The following is a 23,544-nucleotide window of genomic DNA, read 5'->3' on the forward strand; positions in this document are numbered from 1 at the left end:
ATCGTGATATCATATTTAGGCCATATCGCCCAGCCCTAGTAGGGATGCCCCGATCGATCGGCCAGCAATCGGTATCGGCCGATATTCAGTATAAATATGAGATTGGTGAATTCCGATAATGCTTTATTTTCGCAGATCGTGAAAACCGATAGAAAAACATGATCCAATTCTTAGCGGAGATCTCACTCGCTGACTTCTCTCTCACACACAGAGCTGCAGCAGCGCACAGCCTCTCCTCCTCCTCCCCTGCCCCTCACGCACCCGTGTGTCTGCTCTTGTGCATGAGACCTGCGTGAGCTAACGTTAGCTACCTAGCTATCGTTACTGTTTAAACAAAACGACCCAGTCAACTATTCACTTTTAGTTTAATACATGAGGCATTGTCTAACGGTATCTAGCTGGCGAGCTACTGATAGCTCCTGATATCAACAAATGCTCCAGCAATAGTCTAGTAGTGCATGATACGTCTGTTAGCTCACGTTAGCTCCCTGTTTACACGGAATGCCAAGTAAACTAAATAGTTCACTGAGGCGTTGTCTCTCCTGGTATCAATGTCTTATAACATTGATTCGATGCGTATTCGAGCCCCTGGCTTGCATCGCAGTCGGGAGTAGGGTATATCTGCAGAGCAGCAAGCCCAACGTCTGGGCATGCTGAATGTGATTTGACCAAAGCAGAGTATACACACAGACAGTGGAGCTGTTTGCAGATAGCAAGCATTTTGACTTGTTGCGTGGTGGCGATGTCTCGCAGATAATACAACTACAAGTATAATTATATTATAATATATATATTTTATAAAAAAATTAAAAAAAGTATATATATATATATTTTTTTATAAAACCAAAAACGATCGGTATCGGCCGATATGGCTCATAGACGATCGGTATCGGTGGCAAAAAACGTGATCGGGGCATCCCTACTACCGAGTATCGATTCAACGTTCACACGCACAATATATGCTTACCTAGGATTTGACTTGATTCAACAACAAAGCAGTCGGAGCAATGACAAGCCGAAAACTGTCGAAATTGTAGTTATTTGAAGTTTGGATTTTTTTTGCACGACTGAGGTAGGTAAATTAAATTTCTTGAGACTAAAGTGCCGAAAAAAGGTACCGTTGGGTACCGGTATCGATTCACAGGTACCGGTACCGTATCGGTTCAAATGTGAAAGGTACCCATCCCTAGCATCAATACAGCGAAATATGTTGACTTTTCCATGATATTCTAATTTATTGAGCTGCACCTGTATACGGGAGGGTCTAGCGGCTAGATGGACCAATGCCAACTAATTGTGACATGATGAGACTAAGAAACGACGTAAACTACATGATCAAAACTGCAAAAAAGAATTATTGTTGTGAAGGATCAGATTAAACCGAATATATATATTTATTTATATATATATATTTAAATAGTATTTGTATATCGTTTGATATCCCCTGTATATTCCTTGTACAATATGCACTGAATATCCCTTTAGTCTACTAAACAGCCCATAATAGTTTCATTCTACCATTGGACGAGAACCTGGCGCCATCAGCCATACCCCTAGGTTCAAGTTCAATCGTGCCGCCCAACATGTCGTGGCAAGCCCCGGTTCCGCGTAAGAATACGTCTGGTGAAATACGAATGGTACTATTTGTTCACAGCGCATATATATATGGCGCAAGTAAAGTAGAACTTCCTTTTAGTCCAGTTCTTTACCCTCCAACAGAGTAACAGACGCGAAGCCTCACCCACGACGCACGTGTGGTGTAGTAAGGCCTACTTGGCCTCAGAATAGGCATTGAGATATCGTGTGGATTAATAGTTGAATTGTCATAGTTTGGCACTATACCGTCGAGTTGGACGTATTCTATTAAGCTAATAATAGTCTATTTATGTATGGTGCATCGTTCGGTTAGAGTTATAAAGTTATCAGTACCCCCATCGTTCCTGACGTTATCTGGACGCTTAACCAGGCTGGGCAGACCACTAGTGGTGCTTGCATCCGAGGAGCTCCGGGCCAGGGCGACTGGACCTGTATATTGGATTACTCTACCCGGACGACGGCGAGCCTTCCACGGCTTGGATTATGCTTTGGGTGCTTTGATTATTCCATGGATAACGGCCAACACTGCGGAGTGTTGGAACTACCCCCCGGAGAGGACTCCAGGTGAGACGGCGCTCTACACCAGTGAGGTCGCCTCACGTCTCTCCGTTGTGGACCGGCAGCTACCGTCCACCAGAGGGTCCAGCTGTATTCGTCTGCGGACCGAGGTTCTGTGGGCACCGTGTTCAAGACTTTGAATTCTCCCAAGAAATCGTCGGCCAGATGGGATACCGCCAGCGGCTTCTCTAACCCCCCCCTCCTACTGTCTTACAACCAGCGGGACCCCCCCCCCCCTTAGTGTATCCAGCTATAATCATTTAAGTACCATCGCTATAGTTTCCTAAAGAAACAGGTTGTATACTTACTCCCTGCGTAACCAGAGATTGGACATTCAATGTTGATTTACCTACGAATACTCATTTGCCATACAAGTGCATTTCAAATCATAAGTGTAAACAAGTGAACGTTGTATATACCTTTTGCTATATTAAATATTCGATTTGTACATTTGTGTGGACTTCGTTTCATCAGGTGGGAAAGTGTTCATCATATTTATATCATGTACTGGATGGCCAGAAGTTAAAGTACAAGAAGTAGTGGTTTAATAATCATACTTAACAATACAGTCAGGGAATTGTACCCCTCAGTTACAATTATCAATGACAAAACTGAGGAAAACAAAAACAAACCACGTGAACTTTGGAAATTACTCAATAATCAACTAGGCTGCAGTAAAAAACTTAAAACCAGATTCTCAAACATAAACATAAAGACGGACAACACGCTCATGACAGACGAGCTGGATGTAGCCAATTACATTTTCTTCCCAAACATAGCCACAACAGTGGTAAACAAACTACCCTCCCACTCAGGGCATTATTTTTTTTCCTAGCCGCATTTCTCTGAGACGCTCTCTGATTGGCCGACGCCTGTTTCTACACTGGTTAAGCTTAGGCACTCTTTCGAAGTTGGTTAAGGTTAGAGTTTGTCTTAGAGCATGGCGATAGAACACCAGGTAGTTTGCAGGCTGTTCAACGTGGAAATGGGCAAAGACACAGCTCGTCGCGCGATTGGGCAAACATGTCAGTGGCCAATCAGAGAGCGTCAGTCAGTGGCCAATCAGAGAGCGTCTCCGAGAAATGTGGCTAGGAAAAAAAATAACGCCGCCCGGCCCGCCCCCCCCCCCCCCCCCTCCCAGTGAGCTGTGGTGTTCCACAAGGAAGCATACTAGGACCGCTACTGTTCCTAATTTATGCAAATGACATGTCGTCAGCTTGTGACTGCAACTTGTTCCTGTTTGCGGGCGACTCAGCCCTGCTGGTCTCTGACAAGAACAAGTTACAGGTTGAAAAAACCCTCAGCTCGGAAATAGGCAGAATCTGCATATGGCTCGCTGATAACAAACTATCATTACACATGGGCAAAACAGAGTCCATTCTCTTCGGTTCAAATAAAAAAACTCAGCAAGACCGACGGCTTCTCAGTTACAGTGGGTGACAATATTGTCATCATCATCATCATCATCATCATCATTTATTTATTCGTACATGGAATTACGAATTACAACAGTCCAAATTCATATAATCTTTCCTGTGACAAAATTACATCCAATGTAATAAAAAAAAGTCAACCAACTAACTCGATTCTTGTACCGGATCTCCTCTCTGGTAAACAAGAATACCCTGAAGACTCTGGCAGGAGCACTCATTCAAGGGTACTACGACTATGCTTGCACCTCATGGTACCAAAGCACCTCAAAGGCGCTAAAAACAAAATTACAAACATCTCAAAACAAACTGGTCAGAGTACTGCTTGACCTTACTCCTAGAACCCACCTCACCCCTGCCCACTTTGACAACCTAGGATGGCTTAGAGTAGACGACAGAGTACAGCAATTTGCAATGGGCCTGGTCTACAAGATACACTACACACCACACAGGTACCCATGTACATGTCAAAATACTTCCCAAAGGTCAGTGAAATAGAATACCACAATCACAACACCAGGCCTAAAAAAAATAATGGTTTGTTTCCGGTTGCCGACCGACCCTGCCGATTTAGGTGCGACCCAATATATTTTATGAGTTTAAAAATATATATATATATATTCCTTTTTTTTTTAATACAGTTTCATATAAATCTTAGTCAAACCTTTAGTATTGTGGTCTGGATATTAAACATGCTTGCAGAGTACATGCATCCATGTTGTTGTGAATATTTTAATTAAATAAAGAAATTCCCTATCCATAGTCGCCGTGGGAAAGAATAAAATAAATTCCCTACCTACCCATGGCCTTAACTGACAACCAACAGGAAACAAACAATATTTTTTGTTATGCCCCAGAGGGAGCTCCACAAATCATGTTAAACCCAGATTCAGCTCATACAAGGGACTAAACAGTAAACACGTTTCGCAATTATGCCACATCAATGTGGAACGCCCTACCCAAAGCTGTAAAGGAATGTGAATCACTACCCACTTTCAAAAACACTCTCAAAAGAACACCTACGGGAGACTGCAATTCGAAACTGGCCCCTGTAAATGTCCTAACCCAACCCCCTCCAATGTACAATAAATGACCAAGTATGGTTGTCAATACTCCAATGTACAGTTTTGCTTGTACAGTTGTACAGTGTTCCGAATCCCCACCCACCCCTCCTACCCACCCACCCCCCCAACCACCTCCAATGGACAGCCCCCCCCCCCCAACCTCCTCCAATGTACAGTTTTTACATCAAATGTATATACTCTCTTTTCTGGACTCTTTTTGTATCACAAACAGTACTGTATTTGCAAATCTGGTAAGTCATAAATGTATAGACGTAGCAGTACTGTCTATCTGTATGTCATGTATGTCATATGTTATGAATTGAAAATGGGGGACCCTGATGTAAACAAGACAAACGTCTTTCTCAGGTCTGCATCCCCTTAACAATTGTGTGTATTGAGCCGTACTGTATTGTACCCATTCTGCAATCTGTTAATAAAGTTTTCAATCAATCAATCAATCAATCAATGACAGCCATGTTAACGTGATCAACCCGCACGTAGGACCTGCCTCTCTCACGTTACGACGGCGTTAGCTAGGTTAGCTAAACGTAGCATTAACCTCTAAACGTTAAACGACAACACTCGGCACAACAGCCACAGTACGTTCTTATTATTGTGATACGCACCTTCGTTTCCATTATTAAGTAGTACTTCGGCTAACGTTGACATGTTTTTGACTTTGACTCGAGCAGACCGCCCGGACCACTTATATTATATAGTTGGACCAGAGGCGACACACTGTGACAAAAACAAGGAAGGGATACTGTTCAATTACCCAGAATGCACCACACAACATACTGCGCACGCAGTTCAACTTCCAATGCACTTCCGCGTTACATGGAGCTCGTGGGGGGGGGGGGGGGGGCGAGATGATACGATTCTCGAAGACACTCTGACGTCACGAGAACGCCGCCATCTTGGTATTGGGGAAACAAACGGATTTCTACTGATCAAATGTGTGCGTTGAGCTCCGTTTTTATTACATATTTTATCACATTCTTGTTCATTTCATAACCTTTTCATAGAATTTGTTTTGAAAATATTGAGGCCAATGTGGCATTTCACTATTTCGAAAGCCTTTCTGGTGATTCTAAGTGCATGTTCCCCCCCAAACCCCAAGCCATAGACATGATGCACTTAGACAGAAAATTAAACAGACAGGAAGTTGACTTCGAGAATGAATGAATGTTGATTAGAGCCTGGACGGTAAAGTGGTTGTAGTTAGCTATTCAACTTGTAGCTAGCTACGACCACTTACGTCCAGGCTCTAATAATAATAATAATAATAATTAATTTTATTTATATAGCGCTTCTCAATGACCCGAAGTCGCTGACAGTAGTTAGGAACATAGTAAAAACAAAGAAACAAAACACAAAGAAACAAAAACAAAAGGAACATGATGAGACCATAGGGGGAACAGGGGAAGACAGCATGAGATAGCACAAAAAGACAGACATCAACATTCATTCATCCAATACATCATGGTAGATATTTAGATCACACAAATAGTCTGTTTATAAGGAGTCAAACATTAAAATGCATGGACTTAATCAAATTCAAATCTGCACAAATTATGTTTCTGGCAATAAAAAACAAATTACCAAGCAACATACCGCCCCAACAGGTCCACGGAGGACGCCATATCCCATGTGCTGCACACAGCAGCATCACACCTGGACAAGAGGCAGGGGAACTATGTGAGAATGCTATTCATCGACTACAGCTCGGCATTCAATACCATAGTCCCCTCCATACTCATAGCCAAGCTCAGGGACCTGGGCTTGGGCTATGACCTCTGCCAGTGGGTCTTGGACTTCCTGACTGGCAGACCCCAGGTGGTGAGAGCAGGCAACTGCACCTCCTCATCCATCACCCTCAACATAGGGGCCCCCCAGGGCTGTGTTCTGAGTCCCCTCCTCTACTCCCTGTACACACACGACTGTGTGGCTCAGCGGAGTAGCAATACAATCGTCAAATTTGCTGACGACACAGTGGTGGTGGGCCTGATCTCTGCCAACGACGAGAGGGCCTACCTGGAAGAGGTCAAGGTCCTGGCGGGATGGTGCCAGGAAAACAGCCTCTCCCTGAACGTCAGCAAAACAAAGGAGATGATTGTGGACTTCAGGAGGTCGGGGGTCAAGGACTACAGCCCCCTCAGCATCGACGGGGCACCGGTTGAGAGAGTCAACAGCTTTAAGTACCTCGGAGCCTACATATCCGAGGACTTGACATGGACCACACACATTAACAGTGTTGTGAAGAAGGCACGACAACGCCTCTACTTCCTCAGGCGCCTAAGGAAGTTCCAAGTCAGCCAGAAGATCCTTAAGAACTTCTACTCATGTACAATAGAGAGCATCTTGACCGGCAACATCACCTCCTGGTTTGGGAATAGCACTGCACAAGACCAAAGCAGACTACAAAGAGTGACACGTTCAGCCGAACGCACAATTGGAGGGGGGCTCCCCACCCTCCAGAACATTTACTACAAGCGTTGCAAGGGCAAGGCTAAGAGAATCATTAAAGACTCCAGTCACCCGAACAACTGCCTCTTTGAACTGCTGCGGTCAGGCAAGCGATACAGGAGTCTCAAGGCGAGCACAGAAAGACTCAGAAGAAGCTTCTATCCCCAGGCCATCAGGCTGCTAAACGAACAATGAATGAACACTACACAACAACAACCACCAAACGCACATAGCACACACATCCACACGCACACACTCACTTTAAACAAACACACTGTAGCACCCACTCCACACACTTATAGCACACACCCACTTTAAACAAACACACTGTAGCACCCACTCCCCACACTTTATATTTATGGATGAAGGATTGCACTACAACTCGTACACCTTACTGTAAATTGTACCTAAAATTGTACCTCATCCCATTTCTGCTTTGCACTAGATAGTACTGTACATTAGTACACTGCATAGTATTGTGTATTGTATATTATATGGTAACTCAGAACATTGTACATATGTCTATACCGAACACTGTGACCTCATTTTCTTCTTCTAAATTCATGCTATATTATGTTATTATGTTATTTGATACTATCTTGTCTAGCACAGTCTCTGGAGCGTAACAGTAAGAAGCATTTTGTATGAAAGTATTCTGTACTTCTGTATGACAACTATTAAAGAACTTGAACTTGAACTTGAACATTCAAAAAAATGTCATGGCTAGAGTGTGTTTATAAATTAGCTATAATTAGGGACATTAGCTTTAAAGCAACCTACGATACGTACAACTCTTAAAAGTATGTGCATTGCAGTTTGTGGGTTAACTTATCATCCCTCTGGAATGGTCTGGATGCGAGTATAAAATTATGCAAAAATATCAATACATTTAATTAGGTATCTATAAACAAGCACTTATGGACACATATAAGAGAGAGGAGCTTGAGCAGTAATGTGACTGCCTATTATTTTGTCTCATTTGGATAAATAATTTTTTTTTACTTTTATTTTATTTTTTATTATTATTTGTTATATTATTTTAATTTTTATTAAATTATAATGTCACAGGGCTTGATACGTTGTTTTTCTTCCAACACTTATTGTATGGAAATAGTATTTGACTATTTACCTTTTTGTTTTTTAAACTTGTTTTATGTTTCTATGTTCGAGACTATTTGAATGACCACATCAAACAAGAGGTGGACGCAGGCAAATACTGCGGCATGGTCATGCTGGACCTACAAAAGGCCTTTGACACGGTCAATCACTCCATTCTGATTGACAAGCTAAAAGCAATTGGTTTTGATAGTCTATCAGTGAGCTGGATGCAATCCTACCTTGAGGGGAGGGAACAGATGGTGGAGGTAAACGGTACCCTATCCCCCCCCCTCACAGTGAGCTGTGGTGTTCCACAAGGAAGCATACTAGGACCGCTACTGTTCCTAATTTATGCAAATGACATGTCGTCAGCTTGTGACTGCAACTTGTTCCTGTTTGCGGACGACTCAGCCCTGCTGGTCTCTGACAAGAACAAGTTACAGGTTGAAAAAACCCTCAGCTCGGAACTAGGCAGAATCTGCATATGGCTCGCTGATAACAAACTATCATTACACATGGGCAAAACAGAGTCCATTCTCTTCGGTTCAAATAACAAACTCAGCAAGACCGACGGCTTCTCAGTTACAGTGGGTGACAATATTGTCACAAGGAAAGATGAAATTACCTACCTGGGGTCCATCCTAGAGGCTAATCTCTCCTGTGACAAAATGGCATCCAATGTAATAAAAAAAGTCAACCAACGAACTCGATTCTTGTACCGGATCTCCTCTCTGGTAAACAAGAACACCCTGAAGACTCTGGCAGGAGCACTCATTCAGGGGTACTACGACTATGCTTGCACCTCATGGTACCAAAGCACCTCAAAGGCGCTAAAAACTAAATTACAAACATCTCAAAACAAACTGGTCAGACTACTGCTTGACCTTACTCCTAGAACCCACCTCACCCCTGCCCACTTCGACAACCTAGGATGGCTTAGAGTAGACGACAGAGTACAACAACTTGCAATGGGCCTGGTCTACAAGATACACTACACGACCAAGGTACCCATGTACATGTCAAAATACTTCCCAAAGGTCAGTGAATACCACGATCACAACACCAGAGGGAGCTCCACAAATCATGTCAAACCCAGATTCGGCTCAAATAAGGGACTAAACACGTTTCGCAATTATGCCACATCAATGTGGAACGCCCTACCCAAAGCTGTAAAGGAATGTGGATCACTACCCACTTTCAAAACCTCTCTCAAGGGACACCTACGGGAGACTGCAATTCAACACTGGCCCCTGTAAATATCCTAACCCAATCATTCCAACCCCCTCCAATGTACAGTCATTTACCTAGTATGGTTTTGTCAATAGTTCAATGTACAATTGTGTTTGTTTGTACAGTGTCTCCTCCCCCCCCCCCTCAATGTACAGTGTTACTTGTTTATACAGTATGCCCCCCGCCCCCCCCCCCCCCCCCCCCAACCACCTCCAATGTAAATTACCCAGTATGGTTGTCAATATCCCAATGTACCCAACCCCCCCCACCCAACCTCCAATGTACAGTTTCTACGTCAAATGTATATACTCCCTTTTCTTGACTCCTTCTGTATCACAAACAGTACTGTATTTGCAAATCTGGTATGTCATAAATGTATAGATTTAGCAGTACTGTCTATCTGCATGTCATGTATGTCATATATGTCTATATGAATTGAAAATGGGGGACCCTGATGGAAACAAGACAAACGTCTTTCTCAGGTCTGCATCCCCTTAACAATTGTATGTATTGAGCCGTACTGTATTGTACCCATTCTGCAATCTGTTAAATAAAGTTTTCATTCATTCATTCATTCAGACAAGTAAAAATCAAATCAAATCAATTCATTGTATCCGCTAGCGCTCACCCCCCCCTCGGCGCTAAACCAATCAGAGAGGGTCTTCGCTGTACGCGGCTAGCCAATCAGAGAGCCTCTTCGCACACATAGGCTACAGGAAATGCGCACGCAGTACCGGTCTACCGGAAGTGTTGTGGTAGGTCTGTAACATGATGTGCGCACGCAGTTCAACAGCTACTACTTGAATAACAGCCCGTTAGCGAGCTCGTCGTGTGGTCAGGTACTTTAGTCAATTTTACATTTGAATAACATGATATCAAAGATGCTTTGTATTTCACAGTTTCAGTATATCGCGAATGTCAAGTATTTGGGTTATAGTCGGCTGTTTAATAAGCTAAAATAAGTAATAACTAGCGTTACGTTAGCTAGCATGATCCAACGTGACGTTAGCCGAGGTTAGCACGTTAGCCAAGTGACCCTCCATACTGTTGACATCTCCTGCAGGATGGATTATTAGATCATACTGTAACATCTCCTGCAGGATGGATTATTAGATCATACTGTAACATCTCCTGCAGGATGGATTATTAGATCATACTGTAACATCTCCTGCAGGATGGATTATTAGGTCATACTGTAACATCTCCTGCGGGATGGATTATTAGATCATACTGTAACATCTCCTGCAGGATGGATTATTAGATCATACTGTAACATCTCCTGCAGGATGATGGATTATTAGATCATACTGTAACATCTCCTGCAGGATGATGGATTATTAGATCAAGTGACCCTCCATACTGTAACATCTCCTGCAGGATGATGGATTATTAGATCATACTGTAACATCTCCTGCAGGATGATGGATTATTAGATCAAGTGACCCTCCATACTATAACATCTCCTGCAGGATGGATTATTAGATCATACTGTAACATCTCCTGCAGGATGATGGATTATTAGATCATACTGTAACATCTCCTGCAGGATGGATGATTAGATCATACTGTAACATCTCCTGCAGGATGATGGATTATTAGATCACATTAGGGACGACACTGGCTCATCTTGACGGATCGCTGACTTGCAAAATAAATGGCTTGTTAATTAATATACACCACATGAGGGAAAATACCACTCTGAAAGTTATGCAATGCTATTAAACTTAATTAATGACGCTGCATGGCCTGGGAAATGTCAAGTCAGTAACTGTTATTTGTAAAATATGAACTAAATTGCCCTGTCCCCAAACCAGAGAATCATGACTGTGATGTACTGTTCCAAACTGCTTGTGGACTCATGCAATGTTTGCATACAGTTTTACCTAATTCTGTGCAACGCTAGTGCAGTGTTGTATTCACTTATACAGACTAAACTGCCACGATAGGAATGATTATTTCAATTTGAAATCTAGATTGATGTCATTTTAATTGTCCCTTTGCTTTTCGATAACTAATTAGTTACTAATGACAAATTAACACATATTTATAGCATTGATGTGATGTGTCTCTGTGTATTGTTTTACAGAGACTTGATCTTAGGTTTGTAAGTCAGTGTTAAGGATCGGCACAGAATTCAGATTTTGATTGCGGCGCAATGTCAGCTTGTGAGGAAGTCTTCAACTTTGAGCCAATCAGCTCCCCGCCTTTCCTCAGAGAGAACCTGTGAGTCTACAAGCCCAGTAAGACACAACAACACACGGCAACACGCAAACCACACCGAGAACACAACCTGCACTCTTAGCGGTGATTAGTCTTGGGCCGAACTATGTGTGCATTAAACGGTTTTGACGCACACCTGCCGGCCAATCCGAAAAGTGTATTCACCCAGGCCATGGTACCGATTGGAATAAAGACGGCATCCATTAGGGACATGCATTATTCCCCTCGTAGAGTTTACAAGTGTTTCACATAGTTGAGTAGACATCACATATTGAATCAGTCATGTTTCCTTGATTTGTGTGTGTGTGTGTGTTTTCACAGGGTGGAAGGACTTGTATCGCTGGTGATCCTCACAGATAGTGACTGTAGTGACGCTGCTGATTCGACAGGTCAGTTGTGTATACAGTCAGCAGGGATGGAGCTAGCCCCTTTAATACAGTCAGTAGGGATGGAGCTAGCCCCTTTAATACAGTCAGCAGGGATGGAGCTAGCCCCTTTCGGGACTGTGATGCACCGAGTGAATACACTCCCTCATGCCACCATGTAAAAATCCTACAATTAAGTCTGTCTCGCTTTTCTCGATCAAAAACGCTCCTCGTACAAATATAGCAGAGACATTTCAAAGGTACTCACAGTTGCACGAGGGTTTCGGACGGACAAACGCTGGGGTTTGAAAGCTCGGCGTTGCTAATAAACATTTTAAATAATTTTTATAAACATCACAGTGCAGGCGCATCAGGCACCTACAGCCGGAAATAAAGCTGTGTTGACCAGTTTATAAAACATATTTATAAATATTAGGCTGTATCGGAGGCATTTCCGATACTGGTATCGGTATCGGAACAACTCTAATTAAAACCGGTTGATAGGCCAATGCAATGCTGTTATTAGAGGCTACGATGGTGAATGGTGTCATTTTGATTTATTGTCGGTCAGCTGAATGAATGAATGAAAACTTTATTTAACAGATTGCAGAATGGGTACAATACAGTACGGCTCAATACATACAATTGTTAAGCGGATGCAGACCTGAGAAAGACATTTGTCTTGTTTACATCAGGGTCCCCCATTTTCAATTCAGTGACATTTATGACATAGGGACATACATGACATCATGACATTTATGGCATAGGGACATACAGGTATTTAGTACTGTTACATTTGTGACATATATGATATGCAAATATACAGTACTGTTACCCATAGATCCTGACAGAGTATATACATATGATGGGGAGGCGACTACATTAGGAGGGGGGGGGGCGGGTGGGTGGGAGCCGATCAACGTTCTGAAGGATTATCTGAAGTGCCTAGTTATGTGCAATAACCTTTGATTTGAATGATCCATTCTATTAAAAAGAATAACTGAATTGGGGTTTGAATATTCGCTCTGTCATGCACATATTCACTAATTCCTTGTTGTTACTTTTCAGGCTCTTGAACCCGACTGGATCTTCACAGGAACATGTGTGAGCAGGACAGCTGTGGCGTCCAGGACAAACTGTCCAACCGCGACGACGTCGCTATGCCAGACGACCTTTCACTGAGCGACTCCGACCCCGAAGAAGAACCGGCCAGCGTGGCCTTCGACCCGGAAGTAATAGACCTGTCCGACTCTGACGACTCGGAGGAGGAGGAGGACGACGATGACGACGACGGGCTCCAGATCTGCGGCGCTCAGCAGGGCGGTGGACCGGGCCAGAGGGACGTCCCCGGCTCGACCCAGAGCCCCTTCAGCCTGAAGGGAGGAACCTCCGACTTCTCCAGCCGCAGCCGCAGCATCTTCGACACCCTGGACACCGCCGCCAAGCTGACCTCCTCGCAGCTGGGGCAGGACAACGTCATCGACGGGGTGTTCGCTCGCCCGCCGCCACCGCCTCCCCTCGCCGCCGCCGCCGGCAAGAAACCCGGGGAGCGGCCGGGCCCTCCTCCCCAGAGCGGCGGCGGAGGAGAAGGCCAAGCGGAGAAAGGAAGAGGGGTACCGGACTACCTGGTTCACCCCGAGCGCTGGACCTGCTACAACCTGGAGGACGTGGCCGAGACCAGCGACGGGAAGAACAGCGCCGTGGCCCACCAGTACATCCAGGGCCTGCAGCAGAGGAAGGAGCGGGAGACCACCGGGCCAGAGGCGGAGCCTTTCCTTCCCACCTTCAACCAGGCCCAGACCGACGGAAGCAGCAGCCCCCCCCAGCATAAGATCATCTTCTCCAGGCCCAGCCGGGCCGAGAGGGACCTGGCCGCCACCGCCGCTCTGGACCAGAAGGCCACCGGAGGCACGGAGAGGGGGAAGGGTCTGAGTCACCTGGAGGAGGAGGAAGAGGAGGAGGGGACGAGGCCAGAAGAGGAGGAGGGGACGAGAGCCGAGGCCGCCGCGGACAAAGGGATGGATCTATCTAAAGAGGTGAAGGAGGCCAAGGAGAGCGAGGGGGGCGCCACCGGCCGCACGGAGCGGGAGGAGGAGGGGACGGTGGCCATCGCACCTCCGCAGGCGAAGCAGCGCAAGAGGAAGTGGGGGCAGCAGCACGGGCAAGGAGGCGAGGGGGCGGAGCAGCAGCAGGAGAAGAAGAAGCAGAGCGACGAGCTTCCGGCCAACGCCGGCTTCGTCTCCTTCAGGAAGATCAACCGCAAGAACTACAGGAGGACCTCCTCTCACGAGGAGGACTGAGGGGAGGACGGGGAGGCAGACATCAGGGCTGTTAACGGTTCGACCCAACAACGGTTCCCTTTAGGAGTATCTAGGTGAAAATTGGATGCATCGTAAAAATCTTACTGTTTGGATTCCTAAGTGTTATAGGTACACATGTGACGGGACTGATTTCATTCAGCAATAATTAAATAGGCTATATGCAAATGAAACCCTTTTGCCAAGTTATTAGATCGCAACATTTTGATAAACATCCATTTGATTGATATCAACTTTACAGATCAATGCAGTTGGATTTTCACTTTAATATCAACGCATGACGATGCATTATCGGCCTTTTAATTGTTTTTTTATTGGTTTGTTTTTAACACCCCTAGAGTGAGGCTTCCTGGCACTTCAAGAAAGGCAGAATATCTTTGAATCTCTGGCGCCATCTAGTGGATTTAATCCACACTTCCCCCACTGCCACAGGAAATACTCAATTTAAGAATTTAAGGATAAAAATTAAACTACTTCCCTCCAAAGAGGAAACAAGAGAACCAACCAACATGTAGATCTGTGATGTCAACAACGAATGGGAACTGGACTTTTATAGATATGTAAAGTAAACTTGTCTGAACTTTTGCATCAAAATAAGCTTCCAATTACAGTCATGCTATCGGCTCTGAACCAGTAATTGTGCTCATAAACCACATCGGATGTCCTTTCCGTTAGGGCTGGGCAATATGCTGTGTCGATATTATCGTTTGTGTTATCGTGTACTTGTGGATTTTTAATATTTCTTTTTTTATTGTGATGCATAATCTTTTGAATTGATGAAAAAGCTAACGGTATGTCAGATTTCACACGAAAAAATCTGAAATAGAATGTCACTTGGAAATGACAGCTTCGGTTACTGCATCACTTCCCATCACCACGCTGTCCAATACGATGGGACATCTGTTGGGATTATCGAATGTAATTTGTACATCAACAAAGGGAAGTCTCTCTCTATATTGTGATCATGTTGTTCACACCGCCCAGCCCTACTTTCCGTCACCATGTCTTTCAGTTAATTTCTATGGATTTAACTACAGCTCTCTACTTTTGTGATTGAATAAAGATGGAAACAAACTTAACTCCATATAGAAATCGTGATTTATTTGCGGATAGGGCGATTTCCAAGAGTGCCTCTTGGCAACGACATCAGAGAAAATGTATTGCCTTGTCAAGCCGCCTAAAATGTCCACATGCCTACTGAGTAATTATAGTGCTATTTTTTAAGCCGTTTAGTGTAAATGAAAGTGTTATTTGAACCAGTTTATTTTATTTATTTTTTTAAATCAGTGCTGAGAATTTTATAATGAGACTAATGCTAAAACAACCAACTAATCCCATTGATACCCTTAAATGACAGGGCCTATCATCACAGACGAGGATCAAAGATCTATACTCATGCGTCCCAAGCAGCCCATCAACCAGGAAGAAGCACCACTAAGCAGATCATCTGTGATTGATTGAAAACTTTAATTAACAGATTGCAGAATGGGTACAGTACAGTACAACTCAATACATACAATTGTTAAGGGGATGCAGACCAGAGAAAGACGTTTGTCTTGTTTACATCAGGGTCCCCCATTTTCAATTCATAATGGCTGTCTTGAACAACTACTGTAATTGAGCAAATCACTAGAATTCAATAACATATTTATTCACCAAGGACTTTGACAGCATGAAATTATAAGACGCCTATAAACATCTTACATCCATCTACGCAAACTAACATACAAAGGTTCAAAAGCTTTCAATCAAGTGCGATGTTGGTATGTCAAGAGCCATAGATGTACTGAAAGGAGTTAAGCGGAGAGACATTCTTACAATTTAGTCATTTGGCCGACGCTTTTATCCAAAGCGACTTACAGATTGTGAACAACATGCCACCAGGAGGGGTACAACATGCCACCAGGAGGGGTACAACATGCCACCAGGAGGGGTACAACATGCCACCAGGAGGGGTACTTCTCTGGCAGCGAAGGGTGAGCGGCATTGTTCATCAAATGATATCGACACCGAGTGCATAGTGTAGTATAGCCATATTAGCAAGATGGGTAGTAGTATACGGGTACATAATGGTAAAAAGGTTAGAGGAGTAGTATTCTTTTTTATTTCATCCAGATTATTTCAGATATTGCTCCCTTATTGTTTTGCACCGGTTCGATTGCCACTCCTCCCGGGCAGCGTGTCGATGTGTCCTTGAGCAAGACACTTAACCCCTCACTGCTCCCGATGTGCAGGTTGGCACCTCGCATGGTCGCCTCCGCCGTCGTGTGAATGTGTGAGGAACAAATATTGTAAAGCACTTTGGATAAAAACGCTATATAAATGCAGCCATTTGCCATTTACCAAGTACATCTCAGCCTCGGTCGGCTTGTACAGACAGGCGCGTGACCTTGTTGACTTTGTATTGCTTTGTGCAGCTAACTATCCAGAGCTAGTGTGAGGAACAGCATGGCTTGTGCTGAGAGAGGACTCCACCAATTAACATCGCCATCGGTGAGCAGAAAATAGGGCTAGGGTTCCAGAAACGATCCCTTTAAGTACTAATGGACCTGTCTCAAACCCTGCCCCTTTTCTTGATCCTCCAATCACAACTGTTGTGATTGGAGGATCAAGAAAAGAGGGCAGGGTTTGAGACAGGTCCATTATCGTGTGTGTGTTGGGAAAAGACTAAGCCATATGAAATTCACTTACTTCTTTTGTCCAGGAAAAGGCAAAGCAATATGAAATACACTTACTTTCTTGTTTGTTGCACTGTAAAATAAGAGAACACCAAGATGTTAGTATACAAACCAGCCATGCCATAGTAATACTATCCGGTACCTGCAAGGTATACATTCAAGTAATCCAAAATAAGACAAAGCTGAATCTGCCAGAACATTTGCACAGCTATCTGAAATTAAATCCCTGTTTCCCATAATCATAATCACCTATGACGTTGTGCAAGTTGCATCTATTTTTTTTAATATATATATTTTATAAAAAAAAGTTATCACATTTCTTTTATTTTCGTTCTCTTTTTTACATGGATAAAATAAAACATGACGCCACATAATACAATAATAATAATAATAATAAACAGAACAACACCAGACAATAATAACAATGACAATAGAATGACAGTAGAACAACAAAAATAATAAATACAGAATCTAAAAATAAAAAATTATTATCACAAACACCACAAAAGACATTAGACATTTCCCACCCCAGGACCAACACCCCAACCCCGCTCCGCTGCTAGATGGTGGTCTTAACCTTATCGGCTGCTGCGACCCACAGCTCAATGCTGGCCTGTCCCACTCCAATTACACGTGCAGTAGAGATTTCCATATAAATGACATCCAGCAGTGTCAGAGACAAATTAATCTATATATATTTTTCTTTTAGACTTCGTGTTGTTGCTTTTCAAGCTTCCAATTGCTTGCGCCATGATTGCTTACTAGTCTGTGTTCAGGTCGGACCAGCCTGTGCTTTAATGTTCTGTTAAGACTCAGTCAGACTGTAGGAATGATCCAAAGCTAACGCAGCCTCGCCAGAGAGCAGAGTTGTAAAGTATGTGTGATATTTTAGCCATATTTTGTTTTCACAACACATGTCCTGATTCCTCCGTTAAAGGAACAGGCTAACAGTGATTTCATCACCTCAAAAGCCCTGTTGCTTTTTGAAAAACGGGGCAGTGGTTCGGCAAAAAATTGTTCTGAGTATATATCTGCTTAGAAAACGAAAATGTGGTAAATACACACAGGTCACAACATGTTTACAGGAAAGTTAACACCTACTTTCAGTGAATGACGCTAAGCTAGGCTAATGGTGCGGCTGTTCCCTAAGCCTAATGCATGCACAGAGAAGAAAAGGGTATGCATCTGCTTGTCTAACTCCAGGGTAGATGGCAAATAAGCTAATTTCCCCAAAAGTTGGTGTGTTCCTTTAAGCTGCATACTGCCTACTGTTTACTCATTTACAGTTGTACGTCCAGCAGACTCGGGAAAGACTCAGGACAGACATTGCGGGCTGTTGTCTTCTTATCAGTGCTGGACTATGGTGATGTCATTAATAGGCATGCTGCAGCCTCAACCCTTAAATCCTTGGACTCTGTCTGTCACTCTGCCCTCAGATTCATCACTAGTGATAGATACGACACTCATCACTGTGTCCTTTATGAGAAGGTTGGTTGGTCCCTTTTCATGGTATTTGTTCATTTTTAGGATCATTATCGGTAAGCTACCTCCGAGTCCTTATACTACATCGTTATTTGTAAACTACCTCCTTATACTACATCATTATTGGTAAGCTACCTCCTTATACTACATCATTATTGGTAAGCTACCTCCTTATACTACATCATTATTGGTAAGCTACCTCCTTATACTAAATCATTATTGGAATGGAATTTTGTAACCTATGTAAACCCGTCCTAGTGACTGGCTGGTCTCCAACCTTTGTCAATCAAGTTGTACGTGTTTTAATTTATTGTTATCCTGTCTTATTGTTATGATTTTATATGCTGTGTGATTTTATAAGCCTTTTTTCGCTTAACTCTGTATGAACACTCGACGTGACTGTAAATGAGGGGAACCTCAGTTGCCTTTCGAGTTTAAATTAAAGGTTTGAAATTAAATTAAACCCACCACTGTGACAAGTAGGGTCAGAGTGTGAAGTGAAACGATCGCTCACCTTCCTCCGCTTGGTCGAAGTGAAGACGGTAGGCACTGGATGAGCCTTGCGCTGCAGACGGGGTCTCCCATTTGAATCCTGCAGTATGTACATACTGGCAAAATGCTTTGAGCACAACCTTGAGTTGTTTTTCGGTGTCCATTCTTCTTTGCCAATGTTTGTAACCCATTGCTTCAAAAGATGTTCATCATAGAATGGGAAACTGGGAAGAGAGAGAGAGCAAGTACATAATTGGGAAAGCAATTACATTTATACACCAACATAATTACAGGATTCTCAATGACAAAACACAGGTTGTGAGGAAACATACATCTTTTACATTATGCTCTTATCTGTATTATCTATATAATGCAATGTATGTTGAAATTAAATATTCAGAGTTTATTATATTGTTTACACTGCCTATTTAATTTGTTTTACTTTTCTATTGTACTATCATCTTTATCACCTGTATTCTACTATTACCCTGCCCATAAAGTTTTTTTTATTGAATTGAATACTTGTACCTCCCCTCCTCCATGCTGCTATCTTATCTTATCGTATCTTATAAATTACTATGAATCTCACTATGAATTGAAAATGGGGATTGATTGATTGATTGATTGATTGATTGAAAATTGTATTAACAGATTGCAGAACGGGTACAATACAGTACAGCTCAATACATACAATTGTTAAGGGGATGCAGACCAGAGAAAGACTTTCGTCTTGTTTACATCAGGGTCCCCCATTTTCAATTCATCATAACATATATGACATATAGACAGTACTGCTACATCTATACATTTATGACATACCAGATTTACAAATACAGTACTGTTTGTGATACAAAAAGCATCTAAAAAGAGAATATATACATTTGACGTAGAAACTGTACATTGGAATATCGACTAAACCTTACTTGGTCCCAAGAAGAGGGTCTCTCGTGTATTATTGGGTTAGGACATTTACTGTACATTGGAGGGGGTTGGGTTAGGACATTTACGGTGGCCAGTTTCGAATTGCAGTCTCCCTTGAGAGTGGTTTTGAAAGTGGGTAGTGATGATTCACATTTCTTTACAGCTGTGGGTAGGGTGTTCCACATTGATGTGGCATAATTGCGATTGTGTTTAGTCCCTTGTTTGAGCCGAATCTGGGTTTAACATGATTTGTGGAGCTCCCTCTGGTGTTGTGGTCGTGGTATTCACTGACCTTTGGGAAGTATTTTGACATGTACATGGGTACCTTAGTGGTGTAGTGTATCTTATAGACCAGGCCCATTGCAAGTTGCTGTACTCTGTCGTCTACTCTAAGCCATCCTAGGTTGTCAAAGTGGGCAGGGGTGAGGTGGGTTCTAGGAGTAAGGTCAAGCAGTAGTCTGACCAGTTTGTTTTGTGATGTTTGTAATCTTGTTTTTAGCGCCTTTGAGGTGCTTTGGTACCATGAGGTGCAAGCATAGTCGTAGTACCCCTGAATGAGTGCTCCTGCCAGAGTCTTCAGGGTATTCTTGGGGACCCTATGCCATATGTCCCTATGCCATAATGTATGTTGTGTATGTCATAAATGTCACTATGAATTGAAAATGGGGGGACCCTGATGTAAACAAGACAAAAGTCTTTCTCTGGTCTGCATCCCCTTAACAATTGTGTGTATTGAGCCGTACTGTATTGTACCCATTCTGCAATCTGTTAAATAAAGTTTTCATTCATTCATTCACTCGCAGAAAGCTCTTCAGTCGCTCTCCCTCTCCTCCAACACACACTCTCTCTCACAAAAACCATAGCGTGCAGCTCACTGTGCATTCATTTGACCAGAGTCATAACGTTGTCTGTTTACAAATCATAACGTCACACACGATAAGACTGAATGATTGAAAACTTTATTTAACAGATTGCAGAATGGGTACAGTACAGTTCAATACACACAACTGTTAAGGGGTTGGAGAGACTGTCGAGTTTGCAAACGTCAGAGAAAGACTTTTGTCTTGTTTACATCAGGGTCCCCCAACCCACTGTGATAGTGATAGACGCCACAAGTGCGCAAGATGCAATATGTTCCTATATAAGAAGAGAAAAAAGAATGAATTCTACTTCTCCACTACAGCTGTGGCGGGTCACAAATGGGGGACCCTGATGTAAACAAGACGAAAGTCTTTCTCTGGTCTGCATCCCCTTAACAATTGTGTGTATTGAGCCGTACTGTATTTGTACCCATTCTGCAATCTGTTAATACAGTTTTCAATCAATCAGTCGTGTGTAGATCGGTCGGTTGGTTCTTTACAGTTAGTTACCAAAACAATGCGATGCCATCCTCCCTCGTCTTATCAGTGCTGGAAGAGCAATTCCTCGCGGAGCAATGAGGCATTGTATCCTGTCATGTGGATAATTCTACTTATTAATCAGCGTTATTTCTTTCCGTAGCCGTATTTTGCGGAGACGCTCTCTGATTGGCCACTTCATGTGACATGTTCGCCCAATCGCGTGACGCCTGTTTCTGCACTGGTTAAGTTTAGGCACTCTTTCGAAGTTGGTTAAGATTAGAGTTTGTCTTAGAGCAGGGCGATAGAACACCAGCCCTGATTACAAACTCTAACCTTAGCCAACTTCGAAAGAGTCGCCTAAGCTTAACCAGTGATAGGTGTTACGCCGTTTGCAGGCTGTTAGACCCCGGAAATGTGCAAAGACACAGCTCGTCACGCGATTGGGCGCACATGTCAGTGGCCAATCAGAGAGCGTCTCCGCAAAATGCGGCTACGGAAAAAAAATAACGCATCATGTCTATGGCTTGGGGGGGGGGGGGGGCATGCACTTACTTAGAATCACGACCACTCACCAGAAAGGCTTTCGAAATAGTGAAATGCCACGTTGGCCTCAATATTTTCAAAAGGAATTATATGAAAAGGTTATGAAATGAACAAGAATGTGATCAAATATGTAATAAAAACGGAGCTCAACGCACACATTTGATGGTAGAAATCCGCTTGTTTCCCCCAATACCAAGATGGCGGCGTTCTCGGGACGTGAGAGTGTCTTCGAGATGTAACTTAGCTACTGGCTAAAAAAAACAAAGTTAGACTGAGACTACCCGAAGAACTATTGTTTATTTTAACTGCAACGACTGCGACGGTGTACCGTTTAATGAATGGATGAATGAAAACTTTATTTAACATATTGCAGAATGGGTACAATACAGTACGGCTCAATACACACAATTGTTATTAAGGGGATGCAGACCTGAGAAAGACGTTTGTCTTGTTTACATCAGGGTCCCCCATTTTCAATTCATATAGACATTTATGACATACACAATCTCTAAGTTACCTGGTTATCTGTTTATCACATAATAAGCTCCACAAATCATGTAAATCATGTAAAACCCAGATTCGGCTCAAACAAGGGACTAAACACGTTTCGCAATTATGCCACATCAATGTGGAACGCCCTACCTAAAGCTGTAAAGGAATGTGAATCACTACCCACCTTCAAAAACACTCTCAAAAAACACCTACGTGAGACTGCAATTCGAAACTGGCCCCTACAAATGTCCTAACCTAGTTGTACAGTAAATGACCAAGTAAGGCTTTGTCAATATTCCAATGTACAGTGTAAAATGTGTGTGTGTCCCCTTCCCAACCCCCCCCCCCCCCCCCCCCCCACCTCCAATGTACAGCCCTCACCCAACCCACCCAACCCCACCCCACCCAACCAACCTCCTCCAATGTACAGTTTCTATGCCAAATGTATATACACTCCTTTTCTGGACACTTTTGTATCACAAACAGTACTGTATTTGCAAATCTGATATGTCATAAATGTATAGATGTAGCAGTACTGTCTATCTGTATGTCATGTATGTCATATATGTTATGATGAATTGAAAATGGGGGACCCTGGTGTAAACAAGACGAAAGTCTTTCTCTGGTCTGCATCCCCTTAACAATTGTATGTATTGAGCTGTACTGTACTGTACCCATTCTGCAATCTGTTAATAAACTTTTCAATCAATCAATCAAAACAAGAAAACATAACGGCGCCGGAAGTATGGGGTCCAAAGGGTCACTAGCCCACTACACCCCCACCGGTGGCACACACACACACACACACACACACACACACACACACACACACACACACACACACACACACACACACACACACACACACACACGTGCCTAAACATACACGCAAAGTAATTATGTAGAAAAATACTGCGCTTGATGATGTTTTATTTAGGTGATTTGGTACTGTGTGATGATCATTGTCAACCACCTCCAATGTACAGTCCCCCCCCCCACCCCACCTACCCAACCTCCTCCAATGTACAGTTCCCCTCCCACCTACCCAACCACCTCCAATGTACAGTCCCCCCCCCACCTACCCAACCCCCTCCAATGTACAGTCCCCCCCCCACCTACCCAACCCCCTCCAATGTACAGTCCCCCCCCCACCCCACCTACCCAACCTCCTCCAATGTACAGTTCCCCTCCCACCTACCCAACCACCTCCAATGTACAGTTCCCCTCCCACCTACCCAACCACCTCCAATG

General features: G+C 43.4%; 2 protein-coding genes across 7 annotated transcripts in view; one reads left to right on the top strand and one right to left on the bottom strand.

Annotated features, from left to right (window-relative positions):
* Positions 1 to 5,403, bottom strand: part of LOC311247448 (uncharacterized protein) — a 101,564-nt gene extending 96,161 nt beyond the window's left edge. For all 4 annotated transcript variants that reach the window (XM_084337887.1, XM_084337886.1, XM_084337885.1 and 1 more), the window contains exon 1: positions 5,275 to 5,403. In XM_084337887.1, coding sequence (XP_084194013.1) covers positions 5,275 to 5,317 — 43 coding nt within the window. In that variant the 5' untranslated portion in view covers positions 5,318 to 5,403. The remainder of the gene's footprint in view (positions 1 to 5,274) is intronic.
* A 4,805-nt stretch (positions 5,404 to 10,208) lies between these two features.
* tssc4 (tumor suppressing subtransferable candidate 4) lies at positions 10,209 to 15,414 on the top strand. 3 transcript variants are annotated; one of them, XM_084337538.1, is made up of 4 exons: positions 10,213 to 10,281; positions 11,529 to 11,682; positions 11,984 to 12,051; positions 13,096 to 15,414. In XM_084337538.1, exon 4 carries the CDS (start codon positions 13,128 to 13,130, stop codon positions 14,325 to 14,327), a length of 1,200 nt encoding a protein of 399 aa, XP_084193664.1. In that variant the 5' UTR covers positions 10,213 to 10,281; positions 11,529 to 11,682; positions 11,984 to 12,051; positions 13,096 to 13,127; the 3' UTR covers positions 14,328 to 15,414. The 3 variants fall into 3 exon arrangements, with proteins under 3 accessions (XP_084193665.1, XP_084193664.1, XP_084193666.1); XM_084337540.1 differs by having other exon boundaries at positions 11,529 to 11,665; XM_084337539.1 differs by lacking the exon at positions 11,529 to 11,682 and having other exon boundaries at positions 10,209 to 10,281.
* The last annotated feature ends 8,130 nt before the right edge of the window (positions 15,415 to 23,544 follow it).

The sequence above is a fragment of the Notolepis coatsorum genome, assembly GCF_963971535.1.
Source record: "Notolepis coatsorum genome assembly, chromosome: 20".
NCBI classification, from domain to species: Eukaryota; Metazoa; Chordata; class Actinopteri; order Aulopiformes; family Paralepididae; genus Notolepis; species Notolepis coatsorum.